Here is a 27,872-nt window from a genome sequence, read left to right as displayed (position 1 = left end):
CTCTGGCAAATGATTAAGGATCAAGCCTAATTTAATACTAAAGTTGTAAATACAGATCAGGTTAATCTGAACAGATATGTATCTTATTCTGCATGTCAATACAGCCCTATTCTAACTGGTTAACACACTTTTGCTATTATAGGATTATCAGAGGTCCTGATATCTATGTTCTCTTCGTATATGGATTGCCTGTACTTGACAAACAGATCTGAGAATGATACAGGTCCTAAGGTGCTCTAGGTAAATTACCTGAACTCTTTTGGTTTTTGCAGTCAGAATAGATATTGTTTGGTCATAATGAAAGATTCCACAGGATGAGAGGTGAAATAGGGCAGAAAGAGAGCAGATAGGTGGAAAGAGACATAATACGAAAATACGGTTTAGTGCAAAGTCTAAATAGTCTGACAAACATTTGCACAGAACTTCTAGCAAGTATTAAAGAGGTGTTTGGATGTGACACACTCAAATATAGTGGTTTCTTACCACCAGTTAGATTCAGTTTGATTACCCCGTATTTAGGAAGACTCCTAGTTTTCTCTTCTGAGAGGGCTTTTGAATATATTAGCCAATTAGTGGAACCAGTACTCTAACCACTTTCTAGCTTATGTATACTGGTACAGACATCCCATAAAGATTTGGGAACTTCTGTTTATGCACCTTCCATTTAACACATGTTCAGGAAGGCAGCTTGGCTATATCTTTCTGTTCTGTCGTAAGAGATAGCAGTTTCCAGAAGTAATACTGGATTCTGTCAAATTCTTCAGTAATTTAGTATTCTACAGCAGTAATGGTTTGTCTAGACTGAATCAAATATTTTATGGAGTATTGGGTTTCAGGCAGAGTTGAGTAAACAAAATGAAGTTTGGCTATGTCAGATTTTTCATATTCTGTGACAGAGTAGAGTTATTTTTTGGTATCATCCAGAAGAAAGGCTCTATCTTTTATGAAATCTTATGTTTCTCCAGCAGCAAAAATCAGAGGCTGTTTTGTGCCACTTGCACTATATTTGGTCTTCTGCTAAACAGTGAATGATATGGAGCATGAATTATTTTGACAACAGTGGACTGAAGACGATTGGTAGTTACGGGAAGAAGAGCTATAGCTTCTCTAGCAGGGCATTAAGATAGTAGCTAGCCAAGTTTTCTAACAGCATGTGCTGGAAGCTCACTAGATTTGATGAGTCCTCAAAGATAGACTAGCTTGACTGATTTTTGCTTTTGTGGTTTTGGCAGAAAAGGATGTGTGAATAGTCAGTTATTACACCTCTGACAGCTATCATTATTTTTAAGAGAGGTTATATAGAGGAAGAATTGTCTGGGTTTATCTTTTTGACTGAACATGTCTGAAACAATCATTTATCTTTAGGTAGTTGTGCCATCAGTCCTTAGCCTGACAGGGTAAATCATTTGCTCTAAGTAGCATAATCTAAAGTAAGGTTATAAACTGATACATTGATCTTACGTGGCTGTGTAGCAATGATGGAGCCGACCAAGCCTAGTGATTGAGTAACTGCACTGGTGTTGATTTTGGACTGAAAAGATTCGCCTCAGCAATTGACAGCATGTTGGAAATGAGTCAGTTCCATTACCTAGGTTGTCCGAAATGTTTTGAAGATAGGAACTCTAATAAAACATTTGGAAATAATTAGCAGCTGTCCTTTCTGAAACTGGTTCTTTGAAGGGTGTGCGTCATGTAACACAGAAGTCAGGATTGTTATGCTCATGCGTCTGACAAATGATAGTGCATGGAAAGAGAATATTATAGTTTAAATCAAATTCTTACCTTGTTCCTTATCACTTCTTTAAACTTCCCATTGAACACAAACAGCATGAGGAATATTTATTTGTTGATTAGTGTTTTATAAAACCTTTTACATTTAAAAAGGTGCAGCTCAAAATCTCTCCATTTGAAACATGGTTTGCTTTTTCTTGTAAATATAATGTTTAGGAGCAGCTGAATTTAAAGCAGCAGCTAGGCTGACAGAGCTAGGTTGCTAATACCAAATGTTATCAGCTAAATGTTATTACATATGTTTGTTTTGGTTTTCTTTCAACTTGTTTTTTATAAATTCTCAGAAACATCCTGTTTTTACACACCACCTCTCAAATCACATTTGATTTCTTTCTTGCCGGAGGAAAAGACTGCAAAGTGTCCTCTCCTGTCAATCAGAGCATTCATATGAACTTAAAGGTCTCTTCCTTCACTTAAGGTCTTCTGTCAGTCCCAATACCTTCCGGGATGGCTTCAACAATTTCCAAAAATCTTGCTCAGTTCCATTCAAATATAAATATAAATAATATAAAATATCAATAGAATATATAAACATGAAAATATAAATATAAATAATAAAATAAATGACAAAAATTAATTATATACATATATAAATATAAAAATAATATAAAATACTTGCTCAGCCATTCAGACTAGGCAAAGACTAGTCCCTGATGATGGACTGCTAAATAAAAATATTCTTTTTGCTGTTAACAGTTGGATTTGAAAATGACCAAAGAGGGGGGGAAAAGTATTTTGGAAGGTGATGTTGTACATGAAAATGACAATAAAATAAGGATTATTCTCATGAGTTTTAAATAATTATGTGATTTAGGTATTCAACAGAGAAGTACTACTGTATTTGAAGATAAAAAATTGTTAGAAATTGTATAAATGATTTTGCCAGGAAATGATCAGACCTGAGACATCTGAGTTGTAAATCTGAGTTGTAAATCAGAAAGAATGGCAATAATTTATGATAAAAATAGATGTCCCCTTTATGGTGTCCTAATGTGAAAGGTAGATATGGATATATGAATTAAAAGTGTATAAATATGTAAGGAATGTAATGAATGACATTAAGTCAGTAATTAAAATACATTCAAAAGAGAGGGGCTTACTTTTGACAAGTATCCTCCAAGATCTTGCCAATATGAAGTTCTGAGACACTGAGCCACCACACTGTGGTGAGGGAATGAAGAAAATAGTACTGGTAATTGCCTCTATAATTTTTCTGTTTCATTCTTTCTGTTTTTATCTCATCCATCAATGCAATATCAGAACACATACAGGGACAGGAGAAAAAAATGTATTTTGAGTATTGAGAAAGGTATTTGATGAGCTCCTGTTCCCAAGCATGGGGCTGAATGTCAGGCTAGTCAAAGGCTATGCATGTCCTCTCTATTGCCATTTAAAACAGTCCAAATCTGAAAATCTAAACTGTGGTCAAAATAGTTTGGAGTAGGAGGCCCAGGGGTGATCTTCCACAGAAATTTTGATCTCACTGGTGTAATTTCATGTATTTTTAGAACATTTTAACATCGTATCCTCCAGAGGATTCGTTTTTTAGTCTTTTAGGTTTGTTCAGGTATTCATCAGTAGGGCCCCTGATTCACGACAGAGCTCTGAGGGATTTGACACGCAAATTATCACAGAGTAACAAGTCAGCTTTCCTATGATAACAATTTTACATGGATGCTTCTAGCTTTTGACTTCTCAGGGAAATTTTCTATCCCTCCTTTGTTAGTGGATACTCTACCTTGAATTACTTTTGCTACGGTTGTTTAAGTGGGTGGGAAGAGGTTTACAAATGCTTAATCCTTTGAGACTGTGATTTCCATATAAATTCTCTTTAAAGAATAACACTTATGCCAGTCCATCTGTTTCCTGGGCATTCTGCAAACGAATACCCTCTCAACCCTTGTATATGGAATGCTTGTGAAAATTTATATTAAAGAACTGCTCTATAACTCTACTATTATGCAGTCTCTATTGTATGACTGTAGTGATGATTTTCCACTTCAGCACTTGGATCATGAGTTTTGGTGCAGGGTACCTTGAGGATGTATACATGCATCCATCGGTTGTCTACAGAAGGACTTTGGAGCAGGCGTGTGCTCCACAGCTTCCTGGGGCTCAGAGCATCCAGCTGGACTCCATCATCTCCTCTGCCAAGGCACACTCTGAATGAACAGGACTTTGATGGGATTCTCCTGGCTACATACTGGTGACTGCAGCGTGGTCTTCTGTACCTGAGCAAGTCATCATGGCCTCACTTAATAGACAGCACAGAGCTGGTCAGTATAGTCAGTAGAATTTAGGGTATGATTCATCTCTTACTAAAATAGGCACATGCATAATCAGGTAGGGTCAGATGAACGTCATCCTAAATGGATCAGATAAGCAAATCTTCATTGACTTTGGTAGGAATCTAGATAGCTCACTCAGCTGTAGACATCTGGGCTGTAGATAGTTAATATGAGGTGAAATAAGTCTTACCGCTGCAGTCAATAGCTGATTATCTCTTCAGCTTTCAGTGGAAAGGGAAATTTATAATCTGGTTTCAAAGTGGTACAGAAACAGAGGTTTGGAGACAGCTGCAATGAATACACAGTCACCATACCTCCATGCTCCAAATGCTTCTATTCCCTTCTGGTATATGCAAGGTTCAACATAAATCCATATCTTCTACTCATTACCTTTATCTCTCTTTAAAATTCTTTTTATTTATACAGTACAAGCATACTTTGAAGCTGGATTTTGTTTTAATTTTTGAGAATAACATGTACCTATAATACATTATTGCTAAGACTTGAAGAATGCAGTAGTTAAATTCTATCTATCTTGGTGTATATAATATCCATCTTAAAGTAAGTTGCCAAAGAAGCCTTTGATGTTTTTATGACTTCTTTGTTGAACCTTTTGACAACCCATGAATTTAAAAAAATGTCTAGCAGATCAACATAACTTCTTTCTACAAGTTAATGCTACCCCATCTAATAAAGTGCTGACTCAAGGCCAACGTAAATTGCAGAAAGGGTGACTGACAGATGAGAATATAATTGTTTTGGTTCATCCTCTACAACAATGGCTGTCTGGTTACAACAAAGATGCAAGATACTAGGCTGCTATAGGGGCACTGAGTTAGCTTTCTCAGTACTCAGCAGTATTTAACATTTTTTTGGCTTTGATTCTTCCTATATAGACTTTGTATTGGTTTTTCATCCTTTCTTTTTCCTTCTGAGACTGAGAAGAATTTTGCAGGCCTTGCAGCAGTGATTAGTTAGATGTGATATTAAGAACAAGCTGGTAATGAAGCTCAGTTTTGCAGTAGAAGTAGCTTGCTTGATCTTAGGCTTTGTCAAGGGTTCAGTCTTCACAGAATGAGCTAAATATTGGTCCAGGCTGAATTTCAGGCTTGTAGTGCTTCTGTTAGCCCTTTTTTTTGCAATAAGCAATGCTTATATATATATATATATATATATATATATATATATAGTATGATTTATAAATCTTAGAATTAATTTTTCACTGATTAATCAGAACTCAATGTTTGTTGTTCATACAGGTATTCTTTGTAAAAGCACACAGAATAATTTGTATAAGATCCTATTTTATTTTTTTGTTTTATTTTTAATATATAACTGGAAATTGAACATTGTTTTAAAGAATGAACCACCTCTTTAATTAGATGCTGCCATTGAAAAGACCGCAAAATTTTTTGCTGTAATTTAGAATTTTAAAGAGGAGGAAGAAAAAGATTTCTCAGTAGACGTATATAACATTCCATCCTCTAGAAAGCACAAATTAATACTGTATGACTTACCTTTTATAATTTATAAAATAACAATTCTGAAATCTACTAGAACAAAATTTCTGTAGTTGGGTTGAAAGTATCCTGTCGTCTCTGGCTTTCCTGAAGTAACTGAAAGGATCAGAAAGGATAATTTTAACACTGATTATGCCATTGTAATGATGTGATCTGTTCCTCTGAAAACATTAACAAGAAGCACTGTAATTGTTGAAACAGGCACCTGTGGAGAACAGTATATTCATAAAAGTTAAAATACTTTCCATTCTTCTTTTACACTTTATATATAAAGATTAGGTGGCAGTCTTTGCTTAAGGTTCCCTCAAGAAAAGAAATATGTGCTGAATATTCCTGATAGTAGGCTGACATAGGAAATCAAGTCATTCATACCTTTCTCATTTTAATTTTAAAATCTGCATATGTCTATGCCATACATGGCATTGTAGTATGGAAATACTAGTGATCCTTTCTCTTTAGAAAATAACTGAGGAAAAAAATCCTGAAATGTCAAAATCTTTTGACTTTTTAATAAATTAAATTCTTTTTTAAAGTAATGTATGTTTCAGATATGTTTCTTTGTATTTTTTAAATTGTAGTTAAAATGAATAAAACATTTTATTAATCAGTTATTGAGAGATGGGGAAGCATTCTGCAATTCCAACATTTTATTGTGAACTAATTGATTTCTCAATAATTTCTAATTGTTATTGAGTTGGTTTAGTCTTCTGTACACTGATAAATGCCACTTTTAATTAACTTCATTGCAAATTATAACTCCCACTTACACAATTAGTGGGAGAAGAGCTCTCTGTATGTGACCTTTAGGACACTTCTCTGTATAAAAGGAAAAGAAGTTTTTAAATATGTGCAGTGGCAATAATTTGAAAATGTGGAAAATCAAATATAGCTTTTACAAATCATCCAAATTTGCTCTGAATTATACTGTTATCACAGCTACATATGCTCTTTTGTGTAACTTTGAAATGAACTTCTATGAGCATTAAGATTTGTAGTCTCATGCCATATGTATTCTCCAGTGGAGAGACATTATTTTACTCACTAATTCAGTCTTCCTTATTTGCTCGTTCTAGATCCTAATGTTCACCTCTTTATACTGAGAAACTGTCTGCATTTTAAAAATCCTTATTTCCAACTTGTAAAATATACACGGCTGCAAAAATCGAAACTAATCACCTCTTTTTGTTTTCCCCCTTAAAGAGCATATGGGTTAGTACCTATGTGTTTACAATATGCTTTGCTGCTAACGTGGGACTGTTGTATGGAGTTGTCTGCACAATAGTAATTGTGATTTTCCGCTTTCCCAGGTGAGAAATAATTTATTGAAATATTCTAATAGTGCATGGTTATGACTTCTTTATGCCATACTGCCTCACACTCTGTATAGACATACAGTACACTGAATTTAACAATGAAACTTCACCTTTTAGTTGCAGAAAATTACAAGATAAGATAATTGAAAAGGGAACATCACCTCTGCATTTGCTGAAGGCTAAGGACTTCTAAACCATTTCATTATATGGGGTTATTATATGTTTTCTGTTAGTAGTTACACATCTCTGTAACTCATTAGGTGAGGGCATAAGATCAATAGTAAGATCAATAATATAAATTTTATTCCATTAGATCTTTGTTTGCTCTTTCAAAAAAATGCAGGATATCTGGCAAGCCTTGGTGATTAAGTTCCATCATAAACTTCCAGATACTGCATTGTATAGGACATGCCAGCTGAGAATTTAATTCCTAAAATATCATAATAAAAGATGATTGCATAACTATTCCCATGTCTGAAAAGTACATTATGAATGTCATGTATTCATTAGAAAAGTCAGGATGAAGAAAATGCAGCTAACACAAATGCTTATATTCTTTTTCATTATATATTAGAATTGCTATTTTGGTCTGTGAGTAAAGAAAATTTCATCTGAGGTCTGTGATCATCTTGTACTACAAGATTAATCCAGAGCTCACCCATCCTACAAATGATTTGCCTCATGTGGGCAGTTATTTGCATGAACATTGAATCCCACTGGAGTTAGCTGCAATATAGACAGCTTGATTCAATGCTTGTTAAAGTTAACGGTGTTGACAGTTTGTGCAGGGCTCTATTCTCACAGATTAATTTGCAGAATCAGCATTTAAATAGTTTAAAATTGCACCACAATTATAAATTGTAGTAGATGGTTTCTACTTTAATCAGCTAGTGCATTTTTAGCAACCTGCTACTCAGCGAACTAAACTTTTGGAAAATTCTGCTAGTAAAGGGAAAGCTGGATTTTCATGTTATTTACATGCTGTGATTGGACGTCTGAGGTTCAACAACAGCAGAGGGCGAGGGATATTTGCCACAAAACAGCATTATCCTCTTTTGTCTGACATAATGGAGACCTGAGTATGAACGGGCATTAATTAGAGTAAATAAGAATCTTTCCAGTGATTTCTGTGGTCTCCAATCAGGTTGTGCATGACTGTTCGTGCAATTTAAAGGTGATGAAAGGACTAACATCCTTAGAAATTGTAGTGCGCAGGTGTTGAATTTAGTAAGAGAAAATGCAGTAAGCCACCCAATAATGGGAAAAAAAAATATTCATAGGAATGACTGTTGAGAGAGTGAAGCAAGAAAAGTAATGTAGATGATATGTTGCGAAGTTGCTGGTTACTGCCCTTCTGTTCATACACTAGAGCATCGGACGTGGTACATTTTATGTATCAGAATGTATTAAATACAACAGAAGCTATTGATGGATTTATGCAAACAGGAGAGTAGAGCTGACTTTTGCAAACCTCGTTTAGCCTTCCCCAGTATCTGCAAATGGTCCCCTGTACAACGAGGCATCTATCAAATGTTTGTATTGTGGGAGTATTTCCACTGTCTAGCTCTAGGCCCATAGCTTAGATGACAGCTAGTTTTATAGTCTTGTTCTGCAGTTAAATGGGTTACCACACATGGTGATTTAAAGCAGAAGGTCCTACACTGAACTGTCTTTCCAAGGAAACATTCTCTTTCCATTTATTGCATAGAGAGCCTAAGGAGAGACTAGGCTTTTTCAGTTGTCTCCTTCTTTGACAGTTAGTGTGATGTTCTGCTTTGTCATACTGAGATCCATTGATTTTAATTACAAACAAAACATCCTTAGTTTTTGTGCCCCGTAGCTATTCAATATCTTTTTTTCTTTCTTACAATCTGATTTTACAGGTAAAAAATATTAATTAAATCTCTTTACTTTTGAAGTAGTAGGTTATGTATTAGCTACCTTGACTAGAGACTACCTCTCTGGCCGGATGTCTAGCAATAATGAAACTTAAATTTAACATTTTATTTACCATTTACATTATTCATATTTAAATAAAAAATAATGATATCATATTTTCAAAGTAATATACTATAACTACATTTCCTGATTAGCAGAGAGGTTACTTCTTGGTAGCTGTCTATATGCCCTTTACTGTTTTTATTGCATCACTGTCATACAAAGTAAGCTTTATAAGCACAAAAATATATATGGATTGTATTGTCACAACTTTAAATGTTTATGTTATAATTTTGGGGTGTATCTCTTCCTGTTTCTGTTCAAGGCTATTAACAGTTTGTCCTACACTTTTACTCCATGTATTGATTACAGAGCAAAGACACTGAATTTGAAAAATATGAAAGAGGTGGAATATAAATACAAAACAGAAGATAACTGTGTAAGTTTAATTCTCTTTTTTTTGTACTAATTTGGTTTTGTTTATCTTCTATTGCTTGTTACAGGCTTATAATCAGTGCCTTAAAGGAACATTTTTGAGAAATTACCACTTCAAATTTAAAGCTAATGTGAAATAGCAAATAGAGAACTAGTCTGGGACTCAGGAAATTGGAGTGTTTTCCTGGTCCTGCTGCTGGTCTGCAAAGTGAAGTTAGGCGAGTCCTCTTACCTCTGTCTGTCTCAGTTTATTTATTACTTTTCTATTTGGAATTGCTTTTTACAAAAGGGGTTTCCTAAATCCAGTCAGTCTAGGAAAATCTCCTGCCAGCAAGGGTCATTACACAGCCAATAGCTGTCTCTATATTCCTATCAGATGTCCTTCCCTTTTGAGATTGTGTGGCTCTGACAGCAGCACAAAGTTGTGGCGGACCACCTCACGCACCTTCTCACCACCATGTGCTCAGATAAAGGTACTCGCACGCGGAAAATGGATGCAAGTCTCTTTCCTGATGATTAGGGTTTCTACATTTGGCCTTTGTACAAACTTTAACCTACCAGTCAGAGTTTTAAGACTGTTTTGTTTATTTTCATTACAATTATCACCAATTTTCTTGTGGTCTGGTCTGTGATAAGAAGAGAAAGGTAATGACCCAGAGGGATGAACTCCTTCCTCCAAAATCAAATGGTAGGTCAGCAGCCAGGAGGGAAGGACAACTATGTGTCTTTTCAGTACAGAGTCCCAGTCACTAGACACCCTGCCTTCTCTGCGGTGGCAGTTCCTACTATGTCTGCTTTCCATTTCAAATACTTACCAAGCATCCTGTATACCAGTGAGCAGCATACTCAGCAGTTATTACCTCACTATTAAGAAGCTCCCTTCTGAAGAACTTATTTTTTCTGACAAACGTTTTCAAAGAGAGCTATCTTAGGCTCAAAATCTGAACTTGGCTCAGGAGGGTTTACTGTTATGGCACGCTGAAAAATTCTGCAATGTAAAAGGTGCATGAGGGTGGAGAGGACTCTAAAATGTGAATTAAAAACACTATTGCTGAGCCTGGCCCAACAAAGTAGTCAATTACTATATCACTTTTCATTCTTAAAAAAAAGTTGGACTAACTTTGTCAAAGATGCGTAACCCAAAATTTGGTTAGCATGTTTTCATATCAGTTTGTAAAATATTTGTACAAATCCATATGCATCTTTAAAGCTAAATTCTCTTCTGCTTTTTTTCCTTAATCATTAAGATTAATGCCAGTCGCCAAGTAATAAAAAACTAGTGTCTGCAGACAGTGAGTGGGGGGAACAACATTTTGTTAGGAAAGCCAGTTGCTCAAGAGCTTATTACACAAAACAAAGAAGGAAAATATTTTTAAGATTTAGAAAAATGCCTTTAATTTAATTTAGAGTCACTGGATTGCAGCAGTAATTTAGCAGTAAATATATGAATGTTAGAGTGATCCAAGTTCCCTTGGTAAATAACAGCTCAGACATAGACAACAGGACATTTAAAAATGAAAATATGTAAGTTTAATGATTTACCCTGCCATTAAGGTCTGTGGATTTATGGGGATTATTTCATCAATAGGAAAAGAGACACTTTAATGTGGAAAAAGTCAAGAGAATACTTAGAAACTTATGTGAAACACATTGCATCACAGACATTCACTTAATGGTATTCGTACTGATGTGTAGATAATGCTGTGTAGTGTGCACAGGGCAGTTGTCAGTGTCCTCCTAAGTGGCACAGCGAGTCGGCCACTTGAGATAATTTTATTTCTTCCTTTGCAAGGATACATCAAAAGGAGCTCATTTTCCTCAGAACAGTCTAGATAAAGTTTGGAAATGCTTTAAGAAAGGTGCTAGAACTGAACTAGAGCCAGGAATAACTGCAAGTTTGGCACAGCTTTCCTTGCCCCTCCCAGAAAAGAGATTATACCCAAGCCTTCCATCTGCTTGATCTGGACTAATGATTTGAGCCTTTCAAGGTTTACAGCTTGTATTTTTGGAAGACTATTAGCTTGCTGCTCATCATAGGCTTTGGCCTTTGCATGTCTGTCTTCCTTTTTCTTAGTTTTCTTCTTTCACTTTGCCATTTCTGGTATGTCACCAAAGTGCCTGCTTGTCTCAACATCAAGCAGTGTTGAGCGTTGTTTCTAAAGGAGTCTGCGGGAGTGCCTCTCCATTCAAGCATTCATTGCCCTCTGTTTTTTCCTTGTTTTAGAGCTTTCATTCACATAATTTTAGCCATTTTAATTGAGAGTTAGACTTTGCCACTTGACTGACCGAGGTATGTTGGTGATGGGATATTTACCATAATCACATTCATAGGTAAATTGCGCAAAATCACTATACATAATCTGGGGTTCATTGCCAAGGTTTTGGATGTTTGAGATGTTTCATTAGTCTGTGTAATGGTTGCTGCGGTGGTGTCCAAGGGATCGTCTGGTTCCCAGAAGTCTGAATAGTAGTCTACAATAAGGAGGTAGTTTGTGTGGTTTGTGGTGAAGATTTCCATTCCTGTTTTGCTTGAAGGTCTGTGGGAAAGCTGTGTATCTTCAGCACAATCCCATACTTTTCTTGAACTACTTGAAAAATTTTCTCTGTGTCAGCTCCACTTACTTCTTGTGTTTGAGTATGAGCTTGTTAAGTAGCTTTATCCATCTCTGGATTTTGTTAGGATGAATAAAGGCTTTTGGGCCTCTATTCTCTTGTGAATTTTTGCTTTTTACTTTCTGTTACTAGTTTGTCACAAGTAGTTCTTATACTTGCTTGCATAAATCAAAAACTTTTTTCAGTAGCTGATGCACATTTTCTTTATCCAGACCCTTTTTTATACTTGGTGATAAGATATCTTATTATATAAAACACTTCTGTGGATTGTAAACCTTTTGGAGTACTTGTAGGGACTAGGCTCTCATGATACTTTGCTGACATACTGAGACGTTGTTAGCTGTATGTGAGTGTTTCTCCATTAAAAGTAGTTGAATGGTGTCTCTTACTCTGTTTTCCTTTTTCAAAAGTGGGCAATTTTTACATGAGACTGTTGAAACTGATGTTCTTTGATACTGTGTTTTGCATATGGAAATAAGCAGTGAGAGTTGTCACTGTGCAATGTTCATGTTGTGCATTCAGGGATCCTTTTTTCTCTTACCTGAAAGTAGAATTTTCCAAATTTTCATATGTAATTGAGACGTCCTCAGAATCCATAAAGGATTTGCCTGAAGCAAATTAATGCTATTGAATTGTTGGCAACAGGAGCTTCTTAGTTTTGTTATTATGCCTCTTTATTGCATGTCTGCAATTGCATGTTGCATGTCTGTCAGGTAGAAAATGCTGCTGAGAACACTAGAAACTTTTATAGGCCAAATTATCTTGCTTATTCCTATCTTACAGCATTAGATGCATAAAAGTTTAATACAGTTATTTATCATAATATAGATAAAGAACATTATAAGTACATGTAGTATGTATTATTAGGTGGAGTAGCATAACTGTAAAAAAGTAGAAGACTTTAGCAGCCAACAAATTTTTCATCAAAATAGAAGCAACAGACATCAAAGCAGTTGAGAGCAGTTGCTCCATGTTGAATTGGGTCTGTCTCAGACCATAAGAGAGAACAAATAGTTGATATGTGACATAGATGGAAAGTTTGTTGAGGAAAAGTGAGAATGTGATTCTTTCCTAATGAAAAGAGAGACAATTGATTTATCACCTATGGAAAGTGGAGAGGTTGGTAGAATTAGAATAATTCTAAAGTTTACAAAACCAGTTTTTCAACTGAACTTGTGATTTCTAATATACACCATAGTTGTACATATTAATTTTCTTGGTTTTTGAAAGTGTTTTGTAGATTTGCCTTGAGCATGAGAGAAAAAGTGCTTGCTTTGTGGGAAATGCTGCCTACTCGTAACTGTGTATTTCTGACCTTTATCAGTTGTCCTTCAGAATTCATTCTGGTGTGTAAAGTCTGTGTAGTGAACTACACAGATATTTGGTGAATTGAATGAAATATATTCCAGGAAGTGCAAATGTAGCATCCAAGGTTGCTGATGGTTCTTCTGTGGATTATTTATTGTGCTGGTTACAGAAATATGTTAGCAAAGCCTTACATCTATCATTCAGGTTTGGTCTATGTCCATTTTGTACAAGTTGGACCATCAGGATTTTACTTTTGCTGAAGGTTTTGGTGAGGTAAGAGAGGATCCAGGAGGATTTCCCTTAAGGCAGGAGCTTCTACTGCAGGCTGTCACTGTGAAATGATTTTTTGCTTCGCTTCCAGAACAGGTCAGTGTGAGACCAGGGCAGGCAGGATCAGTGGGAATTTCCTTCAGTACCAAAGTCTCTTTGTTCTGGTAGCTTTTTCCATTTCCCTGCAGAAATGACCTTGTTGTATTAAAGCCATCTTCAGACGACTGAGATGCACATTATGAGTGTTCCCCAAACCACCTGTAGTGTATTTCCCCAAAACTTATCTACTTTTTCCAATACACAAGTTTGTTTAATAAAAGATATTTCCTTTCTCTATAAACCTGGTCTTGCCTGTGCCTGGGGACCATACCAGCTGAAGTAATGCTTCTATTATTTGCCAGATAATAGTTCTTAATATGATATATTGTGATGAATATGATTTTGCTTTTGTGCTAACTTGAATTAAGGATAATTTTCCCTATAGCTTACTTATATTTCCTCCTTGACTTAAGTCTTGTGTGAAAACTGGTCAAGATGGTTATCTGTTAAATTAATCTCACAGCCCAAAATTCTTACATTGATTTACAGAAATTTTTAGGACTTTTTAGGAAGTTATGTTGGTTTTTAGTCTCCAAAACCAAGATAATCTTCTCAGCCTTTTGTTTATTTCATCCCACAGGAATCATTAAAACAGGTAAAGATAATTTCAGTCAACAACCCATTAGTCTTTCTGAATGCCAGGAAATTTCATGCTGACTTGATAAAAATAATCCAGAAGGATAGTACAAGCACCCAGGCATATGAAGATGTAAACAAGGTAGGATGTGCTACACGCATCAGTAACCATGATGACAGTGTTGAAGATCATGATTGCTTTCCTTGCTTTTCTTAGAGAATGTAATCAGATATTGAAACCAATAAAAACAGGTAATACCACAAATGATTAAATTACAATATAATAATGTTAATCCTAATCTTAATCAGATTTGATATATTTTGTTTTTCATATTATTACTTGAAAAGTGTCTCTCTAATATCTTTCTATATGTGATTCTATAAAAGACATTAAAGTGCTGACCCAAAGCTCTTTAAAATTTCTGGCAGACCTGACATAACCTCTGCTAATAATATAAGGTGATTTTAAAAAGACAGTGAGTAGTTACAATTCTAGTTGTATAAAATGTGGGGGTTGTGCTGGGGCAGCGAGTAGTTACAATTCCAGTAGAATAAAATGTGAGGGGTTGTGCTAGAGATTATTCTGGAGATAATTTCTGATTCTAACTGTAAATGGTTCCGATAGTAAGAAGTTATTAATGTGTAAAATTGACTAAAGTTTTCTTCTAAAGCAATATTACTTTTTCATTTTCTACACTGATTGTATTGATTTCTTCTGGCAAATAAACAGTATAAAATTGTATATAATTTGGTTTTGGGGGATGTCACTGTAAGTATAGTACTTTTCAAGTTTATCTGCACATAACTACAGCAACTTCCCATAACTTTCCCTAAAGGGGAAAAATTCTTATTAGTTTTCTTTCATTACAGTAAAGACATTCCAATACTATGCAAGGCTTACCGGAAGCAATTTTATCCAATGTGGTAGACTGAGTTGATAAAACCACAGTCATTTCCTAGACAGGTTGTTAAGATAGCATGCATCATCAATATCTGCCCACCACCTCTCTGTCTCTTGCCAAAGAGCTGTGCTGCCCAGGCTTGGGTGGGTGTCTCCTCCTTATCGCTTGGGAATTTAACTCAGAAATTGTGATGCTTATTTTTCTTTGTTCTGTTGAGGGTAACTGATATTTGGATTAGTATGATAACATACCCCCAAACAGAAAGAAATTGCTTAGTATTTGTTGGAATTAATTTATGAATTAATTTGATAAGTGTAATTAATAAGTTAATTTAATAAGTTAAATTATAAGTTACCAAGGAGGGAGATGTTATCCTTTGTCTCTTCTGGAAGGTACTTGACAGTAAAGCTGGCTTAAATACAGTACATATACTCTTGTTTTGTGGAATAATGGCCTTTTTGTAGAACAGTGGGAGTGAATGAAAAAAATGCACTTTGGATTTTTGTTTCTGTCCTGTATTTCTGATTTTTAACTGCTATTTTTATGGAAAGCTTAGTTAATTTCATACTGAAATCATTATTAAAAATTTTTCTCCAGATAAAAGTAATTCTTTAATAAATTTACATGTCAAAAGCATTCTCACTAAAATTTTAGTGTGTTAGATGAGATTGCAGCAAAAAGAAAATAAATCAAATGTTAATCTTATGAAATTACTTGCTTGAATTTATTTTTTCAAGAACCTCTTTCCCATGCTTTAACCACTTCTGCTTAATGCTCCCCTGCCCCCAAAGTGTTATGTTCATAATGTGCTTTCTAGTGGATCCAAACATCATAGAAGTTAAGTCATCTAAAAAAAATGAGGTATCAATTTGATGTAGCTTTATGAGAATGCTGGAAGACTTACGCAGCAAATAGAATATATCCAAAAGGCTGTTGCATAGAAGGCTGAGTTTGTAGAGAAGGAGTTAACTTTGATGTTGAGAAACAGAATTCTTATGTATTGCATTGATTTTCTCTGGTTATTACACATTGGATTCGTTTTCCTTGGTATGTTAATTGGTTGTTGCTTTTATTTCAGTGTGAGCAGAACACATTGCTCTGTTCATTTTCCAATGTGAGTTGTCGTGGTGAGTTTATTATTTATAAATTGTATTAAAAACAAGATGGAGGTAAGCGTGCAAAATGGTTCCAGTTTTCCATTTATTTCTAGGTGAACTCAAATTGTCTGGAAATTAATATTTTCAGTTAATCCACACATTAAGTGAAGTATAAGCACTAAACAGTGTCAAACTGCCTTAGTCTTGGCCTAAAAGGTCTCCTTCCAAGAGTGGGAAGCAGTTCATCTTTATTTTTGTTCTGTTCTTGACTTCCTTTCTAAGTTTTCCAAAGTGGGAATCAATGAAGATACCTTTTCTCCAGGAGTCCCTGCTTATTTCGCATGAATCACTGTATGTTTACTGATATATGCACATAGTGGAGGGAGTCACTTCCAGTGTTATGCCTTGACTGGTCTGCAGCCAGAGGCCTAATACACCGCTTTGCTAAGCTCTGCTCTTGTTTTGAGCTCACAGTAGGACTTGGATATTAGTATGAAAACTAAGAATAGGAAAGGATTAGACCCATGTTAAATCTTTATGGTCTTTGAAGCCATTTATGAGGAGAAACTTACAAAATGTCAACTGAACTATCAGTGGCACCATGGTCACCAATACAGTACAGTATGCCAATACTGTATAGAATAGAGAAAAAAAACCTAGAGGTTTGCTTTTAATTAAGGATTAAGTTGGATAATTCCATCTCTTACCACATTTTATAACACACAAATCAGAACGGAGCACGTATGTTCCCGTGGGATAGCTGCAGCAACCTTTTGCAAAAGATACTTTATACAGATGGCCTCATCATGGATGGTATTCAAATATTCTGTGTGTTTAAAACACTTACAAGCATTAAGGCCGCAGTGGAGAATTTGATCTGGGGCTATGGTCTGAATGTTTACACTTATTGACTAGACTTATGGCATTTTTATGACATTACAGTGCCTACTTTATTTGGGGGTGGCAGAGTGCTTTACTGTAACACATAACAGCAAAATGATAATATCTATCAAAGACTATACAACACTGTACTGTAAAATACTGAAAGAGTGTACAGTATTGTATTTGCAAGGAGATTTTTGGAAGGTCTTATCAGTATGCATTTCAGTCTTATTGGGATGAACTGGTTTCTCATGTTATAGAAGTGACAGACAGCACAAGACCTCTTCTCTGATTGCTAAGTCCTGTCTAGAGGACTTAAATGCTCAGTTATTCTTTCTGCTAACCAGTCCGTAGAGTTTCAAAATAAAATTGGAGAGAAAAAACAAAAATCCTTAGAAAAGAAAAACAAACTATGGGGCTTAAAGTTTTAGAAAGGAGGGGAGCAGATAGACGTAATCCTTAACTTTACAGTAGTTGCCCTTGGAAGACACAGCAAATTGTGCATGTATGGGGGGGGTAGGTGTTTGTGTGTTTTTACCTTCAATATGTTTGCTAGGGAATAGATGTTACAGTATAGTAGCAGTAGTAATAATAATAATAATAATAAATAATAATAATCTTTCATAGTATGCTGGTGTAACACGTCAGCTAAATACATTTCAGGTGTAAGGTAATCTCAATTTGTGTCCTTGAAGGTGACATTTCTAATCTGAAGCAATGATTATTGGCTTTCATTCCTTTTCTATTTTTCTATTTGTATTTTGCTTCTGTTGCACAGAGGTTTAAGAGCAAAGTACATACAATTTACTTTTATTTAAACTCTATTCTTGAATGGTCAAAAATTAAATTTTATTTAGGCAACATAATGACCACAAAAAAAAACATATCACAGGACATTTTTGAAGGTAAAACTTGTTGGAACCTGTAAATATAAATGTGTATGTATTTGGGGATGAGTAAGTAATATGGAGAAAGACTAAGTTCTTTTGTTTCAGAGACACAGGAGGTGTGTAGAAAAGATTGCAGTGAACAGCCTAGAAGATCTATAGCATTAATGGCGGGCATGAGATTTCCTTTGCAATTCTTTACTTTTGTTTGCAATGTATTTATTAATGTACACTGGACACTACAAAGATAATTAGTCTTTGGAGGTGCAAGCCAAAAGGCTCTGGCTCTCAAACTACTTTCAAGAAGAAATTAATGACATTATAAATCTACACTGTGGGGAAATTCTAAGTCGCCTGAAGATTTTAAAATCTTTTTTCCTCTGCTCTCTCAAAACCATTTAGCTTAACCTATCTTTACATTCAAACCTCTTTTCCTTCATCTTTCTTTTAAGTGTTTTGTATTTTATGATAACTAACATTAAAGCTAATATTTATCCACAGAGCAATGTAAATAAGTATGCATTCTTTCCAAGTTTTCCCTTTATGAAAGGAATCATTTATTTATGTCCTACTTTGGGACACATTTAGTGCAGTATGCGCTTTGCTTAAGCACAAGCTGGTTTGAGTTTGGAGAGTGAATTCAAGACCATCACAAATCTTAACAACATCTTTTTTTCTCTAGGATCAATACATGGTAGCATATATATTACAAAAACATTAACTAAACAGAAAAGAATACAGTAAAAAACTTGCAAAATAAAGCACACCACTTTATATATTTTTTTATATTAGGATATTTTATATTAGGATATTAGTTGTGTTACACCAGAGGAAGGCATTTAGGTATTGCAGAAATTAATGATGTATCAGAACCTGAAAGAGGGATATGTCCTCTGTGTATCCCATGGAAAGTTTCCAAAAATAGCCAAGATGTTATCCAGACTAATTTAGAAATTCAAGTACGGAGAAGTACTTCTTTTTTACTTGAGAGAATATTCCTGTCTGAAACATCTCACTAAGAGTGTGTTCTCCCCGTCATCACTTCATCCCATTTCTCTAAGTATTCTTCATTCATATTTCTAAAATGAGCCATTTTCTTGACTGATACACAATAGAAAATTTTGTATTGTGATAATTTTAGTTTATTTTGGTAAAATATTATTAATTTCAAGTGCATGTTTCCTGAGCATTCTTCCTTTTAATTGAAACTCGGTTCCTATATCAAATACATTAGGTGAGTCCTTGTTGCAGCCATGCCACGGGGAGCGACATGCTTTGATACTAGACTGCAGTGGACTGAATTTCTTTGACTATACTGGAGTCTCAGTGTTGCTTCAGGTATTTATGACATCAGATACATTCTGTATATAAAAATACATAATTAAACATACCAGTTATTGGAGTTAGCTACTAGTCGTCTCAGTCACATCAGTGGCTTGACATGATCGCTCGTGAAAAAGAGGAGCACAGATCTGATATGGAATTGCCCTGTGTTTATATATAAAATTATAAAAAAAAAATTCTAAAGATTTTGGAAGGACAGTCAGTGCAGATGTAAATATCCATATTTACTGGAGATGAATTTCCGAAAACATTCCTTTTTTTATTACTTTAAATCTGATTTAGGTCATATTCAAACCTAGTTCAGTTATGCCAGTTGCAGTGGAGCTCTGTGTGGATTTACCTCTCAGAATTTCAGCTTTTATTTCTGTGATTTTATGTGTATGTCCTGCCTTCCACTAGTCTAGAGGTCTTAATGATCCTTGTGTTTTACTCTGTGGGTATACAGACTGGGTTCCTCATTCATAGCAGGAGCTCCAATATGCTCCCAGAAGACCAAAGTCAGTAACCACATAATGATCAGTTCTATATAGCAGATGAAAAGCTGTGTTCAAAAGCTCTCTCTTACTTTGCCATTGGGCTTGGCATTATATAGAAGATTTTTAGTGGGTATAGACTGGGTATGCAAGATTTGGTTCATATCATCTCTCTGAATAAGGTAGAAGACTTGATTTGAACTGGGGTCTCAGCCCAGCCCTTTTCTTATCCTAACCGTTTTCTCAGTCTACTGAAGCGATTAAGCAGCTAAGTAAGTGCTAAATTAAAAAAAAAAAAGTGTTAAATTGAAACTACACATATAGGTGGGAAGATAGTCAAAATGAAAGCTTGAAAAAGAAAAGAAATTGAGTGGGAGTTACTCTTTATTATTTCTCACAAAAAATAAAGCGCATTCAATAAAATTAGTAGGAAAAGCATTAATTAAAAAACAAACAAAAACATTTTTAAATGAATTTCCAAAACATCTTAGAGACCTCAGAATTACAAGTGATGTCAAAAGGTGTTAGACAAATTTGTGGTTTGTAAGTCCATCTTTGGGTATGAAATGCATAGGTTGCATGAAACGCATAGACTTTGACTGAATGACTGGTCAGAAACTGAAACACCCAAGGGAGGAATACACAAAACATCCTATTTGTTACACTCCTTCCCTAAATATCACTGCTACTGCTGGAGACAAGATACTGGTAAGATGGATCTTTAGAGTCAGTCAGGCTTTTGGTTCTTTTCATAAAATAGGGTATTCTGATGTGGTTCTGGTTTAATTTCTCCTCTTAGAATTGTTCCACTTTATATGGATTATTTAAGTATTTTTTGAAGCAGAGACTGTAAACAGGATTCCTCATCTTTCAGGAAAGAGCCCTGCTCTGGTTCTAGAGTTATTTTCACCTTTTTTCATTCACTTTCTAGCTTATTGAATATTTAGTCTCTGTGAAGTTGAACATATTCTGAGAAGGAAGAGAGAACAACTTGCTGCAGAATGTAGCACATTGATTATGGCACTTTCCTGATAGACTGATGGAAGTCTCAAAGTCTGTTAGGTCCTATTCCTGCCTTTGTGGCCTGGTATGTAAGAATATGGAGACAAGTTGGGGAAACTTGTAGGAAAAGGCATACTAGTAAAATATATTGAAAAAAATAGAATAAACAATCAAAAGCTATTAATCAAATTCAGACTTAATTCAGTTTATTATAAGTAAGGCTGTAGAGTACTTTGAGGAAGGGGGAGGAAATGACCCTTCTCTGTTTAGTGTGGGCTTTGCGATGTTTATATTATAGCATGGCTCTCTCTGGTGGCTACTGTCAGTATAGCTTGAATAGCAGTACTTCATGCTCTTTGCCTGCTTTGAATGTTCTTTTGTGTATTTTATTCTCTGTTGGCATTTTAAACAGTTTTTTTGAATTTCTTGTTTTCACACATTTAGGTTTACATGGATTGTAAAAACAGACACATTGATGTGTTGCTAGCACACTGCAAAGGCAAGTATCAGCTTACAGCAAAATTTTTAACATGATGGTTTAGATATCCTCACTGCCTTATCAGTGCTCATCTGTTTGTTTTGTTACAGCTTCCTTGATAAAAGCTATGCAGTACGGTGGAAACCTTGAATCTGAAAATCCTGTCTTCTTTGAATCTATTTCTTCTGCAATTGGTGCCATTCAAATTAACAGGGTGAGACTTACAGCAGGGGGGAGGTGAAGTCAGGAAGGCTTCTTGGGAAATCTTACTTATCTGGTGAACCTTTTGTGCATAAATCTTTTATCTGTGTCTGTAACAAGTTCCCAGCCTCTGGACTTCAGTTATTAAAGTTTTCCAGCTTGAACTGTCTTCCCATCATCTTCTCCCTTTCCTTTAGCAATGACTTCTAGGTCTTCTGCGCCAGATCCAGAGGCACTATGTTCTGGAGCATTAATCTGGATGCTTTCTCCACTGGAAAATGTGATGTCATCTAGAAATACCTAATGTAGTCTCTTGGAAAGGTACATTAGCTTGCCCCTCATTCTGCACTACTGAAACTAAATTCCTCCATTCCTCAGTCTAGGTTGCTTAAAGCTACATCCCACAGCAACGTGCACGGCAAGCCGCACACTTCCAGCTGGGGCGTGTTAATGGTACAATATGATCCTGAGATACACAAGGGCAAAGTAACTGAGAAACAAGACAAATTCAAACAGGGCACTGTGCTGCTCTGATTTCTGAGTAGAATTACTTCTAGATACTTAGCAGATTTGTTTACAGCTAGTAAGCATGTCTGTCCTGCACTGTAGTGTGCTGTGTTGGCTTACTCATAGAAAGAGGAGAGAGGAACTGGATGGGGTGGAAGAGAGAGCTACAAGAAAAAGGATTGGCTCAGAAATTGAGGCTGGAGGCTTGAACATGCATTTATTTGCTCAATAATAGTTCTTGCATTCCTTCTTAAAAGGCTATAAACCTGGGCTTTCCTTACAAACAGTGTGAGCCTTTTCCATTGTAATCCCACCGTAATTGAGCGTGCGTTGTAAGGAGTGTGCTTTCCCATGGTTTTATTTATGATTCCAGACATGGCTAGGGCTCAGCTCAGAGCCTTCTCCAAGAGAAATTAAACTAATCATGGCTATGTGTCCCCCCCCACCTCCATTGCTGTGATCTGGTACCTTTCACTAATTAGATTACAGTTGCCCAAGGACAAAATCACTTTCCATTGATTTATCCACATAAGATGAACTGGCACTGTTGGTCTAGTAGACTGCAGACCAAGAAAAATATGTTCTCTTCAGTGCTTTTCAACAATCTTCGCTTTCTTGTCCTGCAACAAAACCCTTACTGAAATGGTAACTGCAGGGCAAAAATAACGGGGCTGACTATTCTATATTTTGTCTGGGTCTGATTAGATCAATTAGGATGATTACTGTGTTATAAAATTTCTGCATTCTTTATAGACACTAATTAACTTCCTAACATTCTTCTGATATGGTTAAGTAGTAGTATTCCCATTTTATGGAACTGGGGCATGGAAAGACCAGCTGAAATGTCCCAAGCCACAGAGGGAGTTAAAACTAGAAGTCAGGCATCCACTTTTCCAGGAGCTGATACCACGTTTCTACCAGAGCTGCTAAGCAAATCAAAACTGTGAACAGTGGCTTACACCCAAATGGCTTGCATGCAGTCTCAAATTATGAATGTAATTACGAACAGTATATATATATATATGTTGCTGACCTCTCTTTTGAGCCTTCAAAGTATTTGGATTGGTTTCTTGATGTGTTCCTTGCTGTTAATACCTGAGGATAAGAGATGATGGACAGGAATAAAAAGGCCGGGTGACCACAACAGCAACATCACGCTGTAGCCAACACTGTTCTGTGTCTATTTGTAGGCCTTTTAATGATGCTGAGGTCAGCAGGAATTTTGAGTGCTCATATGAGGAAAACAGGGTAAGGATAGGATAGAAAATAATTGAATGGAAGGAAGTGGAGATATATGGAAAGTGATTTGTTCCAATTTACATTTCAGATTCCACTGCAGGAAATAGTCTTTCATTGGCAGAAAGGTAGAGGCAGGAGAACTTGGTTACATGTCATCTCTAACTGTCATTTGGATATACAAAAGTGCTCTTATCTAAAACTTCCAAGGAAAATATCACATTATCCTTGTTTTTATGTTGATAAGAGACTCATCTGTTGCTTTATGCAGTTCATCCTTATCATAAATAACTTTTTATTTACTAGCCTTTATGATGGTGACATTTTTAAATTAATACTGCTTCATCTGCTATTTTTGACTGATGTTATAGGAAAATACTATAATAATCTTTTTCTGTTTCTCTCTCTTTAGAATTACAGCAAATTCAGTGAACAAAGTGAAGTGTGATGTCGACTCATTGCATGTGGCTTTTTGATCTGCTCATATTTGGAGTGAACTACACCACAGTTTTTATTTGGTTTCTTTTTTCTCCAGGAGATCTTGCAGATGATATTTTGTATACCATATATATTTACTACACTCAGTAATGACAGATCTGCAGTTCAGAAAAAAAAATTTCAGATATTATCACTCAGAGAATATTCATATAATTTTTCATATAATTGGTTTTATATAATATTTTTATACATGTTTAAACACAAATTATTACAAACCAGATATGTGGTATTGACCATGTTTATGAGTGAGGTATATTCTTTTGAATCTCTTCTATTGTAACATTAGTTGTAATATGCATCTATAGTTTTGTGCATGGAATAATAAGACATTATAAATCCTGGAAAACAGTGCGTTATAATGGACTCGGTATATGCAGAAAGCAATATACTAATGCATACTCTGTTTCTAATATTTTTACCTATCTTTTTATTCTTATTATGGTTTGCTACATTTTCAAAGCCACAGGTATTCTTTAGATGAGATAGAAGAGGAAAAACTCGCAATGTTTTTCCAAAACCTTTAGCTGTTTCTAGCATAAAGTAGTCTATACTTTTAGTGTGAGCTGTGATATGGTTGGTACTGAAATCTTCAGCTGTGGCAGCTGTGAGATGACAGTGGAATGACCCAAGGTACATGCCACATTTCAGCTCAAATTTCCATGCACAGTACCGTGTGAGAGCACACAAATGCAGTGGAAGAATTCAAGTTCGAGAATTTGCCTTGTAATTATGGATTGCTATCAACAATATTAGATTATGTTATCATATTAATATCATACACAGGAGAAAACAGTACCGTACATTGTTATACATACACACGTCAGATGCTATAGCTGGTTGCAAATGACTCATTACATTCTTGGACTCAGGCACAGGCTATGATATTTGGTTAATAATTGCCTCAAATAGTCTTAGTAATTTATTAACACTATAGAAACTATTTACATTGTACTTTAATTGTAGAGCATCAATTGTATGTCACAGCTGAATGGAGATCTCTACTAAAATACACACCGAATAAGTGAATAAAAGGTATCTTCTCTACTAAGTTCACCATTTACTCTTTGATGGCTAAATGTACTTTCTAAGAGTTTACAGATAAGTTGATTAAAGAAAATTTTAAAAATAAGGTCTTAAACATAGCATCCACTACAAGACCTTTGTTTTTGTTCTGAATGATCTTGTTACTGGAACAACACAAATGCTTTTAAGAGTCTGTGTAATGTTAGTGCTTGTTGAAATCCCCTGCACCTCTGCATCAAATTAAAAATTTGTCAGTGCTAATCAAAATTATTTTCCATTTTCCACTAATTTCAATAGGAATAAATTCTCCACAGGTAAATGGCTGTTTTGAGATGGACATTTATTTCCCATTATGTCAAAGACCTTCTTGTGGCACAGTGTTGCTTTAAAATGTGTTTCATTGAGGTAAGACTACACATATGAAATGTTTTAATGCTGCCATTATTGCTTGGTTGTTGCTCAGGGCAGAATCAAGGATAAAATGCATTTCTTTTACCTTAAAACATTTAATTGTAACTCTGAATTTTTAAACATTCCAACACTGAGCTTTGGGATACTTGTAATATTCCTGTAATGTATTTTACTTTATATTATTAGCCTGAATTTCCTTTTACTTCTGAGAATACGAATTGTTAATTAGCTTTTTTTTCTGGCAAGTGGCCCCACTGTAGATATGATACTTATTTCTTAGTAGAGCAGAAAGTTCAAGGAACATATGAAGATAGCTGCCTCCCAGTTGTTTTTGAAACACCTATACTACTACTTAGTACAAAATACTGAGTTTAAGCTTTGTCAGACCAACACTGTTTTACAGAAGTGATTAGTGGATGAGGGAGGGTCATTTCTTTTTTACTGTTGACCTAAGAAGGCAAATTACTTCAGTAGTGGTTCAGTTTCCATTTTTTCCACCACCACCCTTCTGAGTTATTGAAGATTACAAAAACTGATAACAGCATGTTGCCTGTCTTCAAGTGACCAGGATGACAGGCCATCAGATTTCAAACGCCAGTGACTGACCACCGGGAAATCACTGATTGCTCTGGTTGCGGCTGTGAAGTGTTGAGCATCTTTTCTGAGTTGCTCATTGCAAATCTCTCATGATAATGTGTTTGCTTCACTTATGCAGTAGACTGAAAAACYGCAACAGCCTGATTCTTCATGAAGATTTAAGGAAACATCCTAAGCCTTTTAGACTAAGTCATGGAGCGTAGTATCAATTCCAACCAGTGTATCCATGCTGCTTTGTGTAGACTGTCTATTGGCTTCCCTCTGGCTCATCAGGAAGTATTAGAATGCAATTATATAGGAGCTTGTCGTAAAATCTCCAATTAGCTTCTCCCAAATTATTCCTCTGATTCAGAAGGGCAAAGTAAGCCAAACTTCACCTGCAGCAAAGACACTGCACGAAGTCTGTGTGCTACTGAACTCCCTCCTTGCAGTGGGACAGGCTCCCGTTCCCCTACCCATGCAGAGGGAATTCGAGACATTAAGAGTAAAGGGGTTTAGTTATTGTGTCCTCTTAGGCAGATATTCATCTTTGTACCTTACAGACTTATTTACCTGAATATCCCTAAGGCACTTTTCAGAATAATGTACATTTTCATTAGATGTCTTTGGATACATAAGATTGTGCCAGCAATAAGGACACAGTCCTGCAAAGTGCTGAGCTCTCCCAGTTTCTATTGACTTTTTAAGTGTGAGAAATACTCCGTGCTTCACAGTAAAGGCTCAAGTAAGTGTCTCAGTTATTAACAAACCATTCTGAAAGATTTTAACTAATGAAGTCAATAGGGATTCTAGGTATTAAGCAATTCTGTAAAAGAAACCATTCATTTTGGTTCCTACATATGTACACTTAGATGCTCAGAGTCTGCATTCCTAAATCCAAAGTATATGAATCATGTACCTGATGAAAATGCATGCTTCAATATTGTACATTTTGGTATATCTGCACTTCATAGGAAAACATTAAGAAATGATTGTTTTCAAGAGATGGCCAATATTTTGAGAGCTATTTGTTTGACATTTTTAGGAATTTTTAGGAGATAATCCTAAATATTAAGATTCACTTATTATGTGAATGAAGATTTTTCTGCAAATTTTAAGATACACTAATCAGAGTATGCTAAAATGGGGATCTCATCATATGCTTCTTACAGAATTTGTTTCACATGTTCCAAAACAAAGCAAGCAAAGATGAAAAAAATAGAGTGCAAACTGCTGTTAAGAAATGAACATAGTGACAATTATAAATTAGTCATAAAATATGTAATAAGAGAAAGACTGTTAACATTATATTTATGCAAATTAAATGTTCCTAATTCTCATCATATGTCTTTCATTTTGAAGGTTATTTGCCCTGATTCTGTGATTCAAGTGTCACAAGGTCTGAGTTTAGCTGCCTTGACATAATTTATTTGTCAGCTCTGTATGCCATAAATATATAATGTAACAAGGAAAGGTATCTTAACTGTTGAATGAAAACATTAATGTGTCAATACTGTGTATGAATATTGTTTGACATTTACTAGTTACCAAAATAAAACATACAGTATGCCTTGAAAATATGGCAGTCCTATTTTTGGGAGATACTTTCTTTGTCTACAGAAAGTAGTCTCTTATAAATAAATGAACATGTGCAATTCCAGAGTGGATGCTAAATGGTGCTTTCATCATTAAGATGGATTCTTGGTAAAGATCACATAACGTGTACATTTCCATTTGTTTTACAATGCATTTAATTGTTTTTTTCCCTTTATTTCAATTCTGTGTATTAGCACGTGCAACAATAAATTCATATGGAAATAAACTGGAATAGGAGATAATTTACAAGTGGATGGAGGAAAATGTCCTTGTTATTTCAATACTTAACAGGTTTTTTTACATTTTGTACTAACCAGTCTGTAATGATGTACATTGCCTTCTCCAACCTCAAAATGTATTAAATCTTAATAATGAGACAGAATAACTGTACTGTATTCAGAACCTGCTTCCTCACAGGTTTTTAGGGGATAATGATATCTGACAAACCTCTGTAAGAGATGCAGAAATCTCTTGCCAAGGTTTCACAATGTTACTTCTATGCATGTACGGTCATTTTAATATGTCTTTTTTAATTCTGTCATTTGCATCTACAGATGATGCACTTCATATCCAGTTTGTGGTATTGCTTATACAAAGTCTGTGGCTTA

General features: G+C 35.3%; 1 protein-coding gene across 1 annotated transcript in view; it reads left to right on the top strand.

The window, feature by feature from the left end:
* The window catches only part of SLC26A7 (solute carrier family 26 member 7), a 74,929-nt gene extending 51,321 nt beyond the window's left edge, over positions 1-23,608 (top strand). Inside the window, exons 11-18 of the mRNA XM_026061741.1 lie at positions 6,800-6,906; positions 9,223-9,289; positions 14,156-14,272; positions 16,132-16,180; positions 19,154-19,257; positions 21,183-21,237; positions 21,327-21,430; positions 23,573-23,608. Coding sequence (XP_025917526.1) covers positions 6,800-6,906; positions 9,223-9,289; positions 14,156-14,272; positions 16,132-16,180; positions 19,154-19,257; positions 21,183-21,237; positions 21,327-21,430; positions 23,573-23,608 — 639 coding nt within the window. The remainder of the gene's footprint in view (positions 1-6,799; positions 6,907-9,222; positions 9,290-14,155; positions 14,273-16,131; positions 16,181-19,153; positions 19,258-21,182; positions 21,238-21,326; positions 21,431-23,572) is intronic.
* The last annotated feature ends 4,264 nt before the right edge of the window (positions 23,609-27,872 follow it).

Source organism: Apteryx rowi, unplaced genomic scaffold, assembly GCF_003343035.1.
Source record: "Apteryx rowi isolate R43461 unplaced genomic scaffold, aptRow1 scaffold_184, whole genome shotgun sequence".
Lineage (NCBI taxonomy): Eukaryota > Metazoa > Chordata > Aves > Apterygiformes > Apterygidae > Apteryx > Apteryx rowi.
The sequence above is the reverse complement of the archived record's forward strand: the minus strand, read 5'-3'. Positions and strand labels throughout refer to the sequence as shown.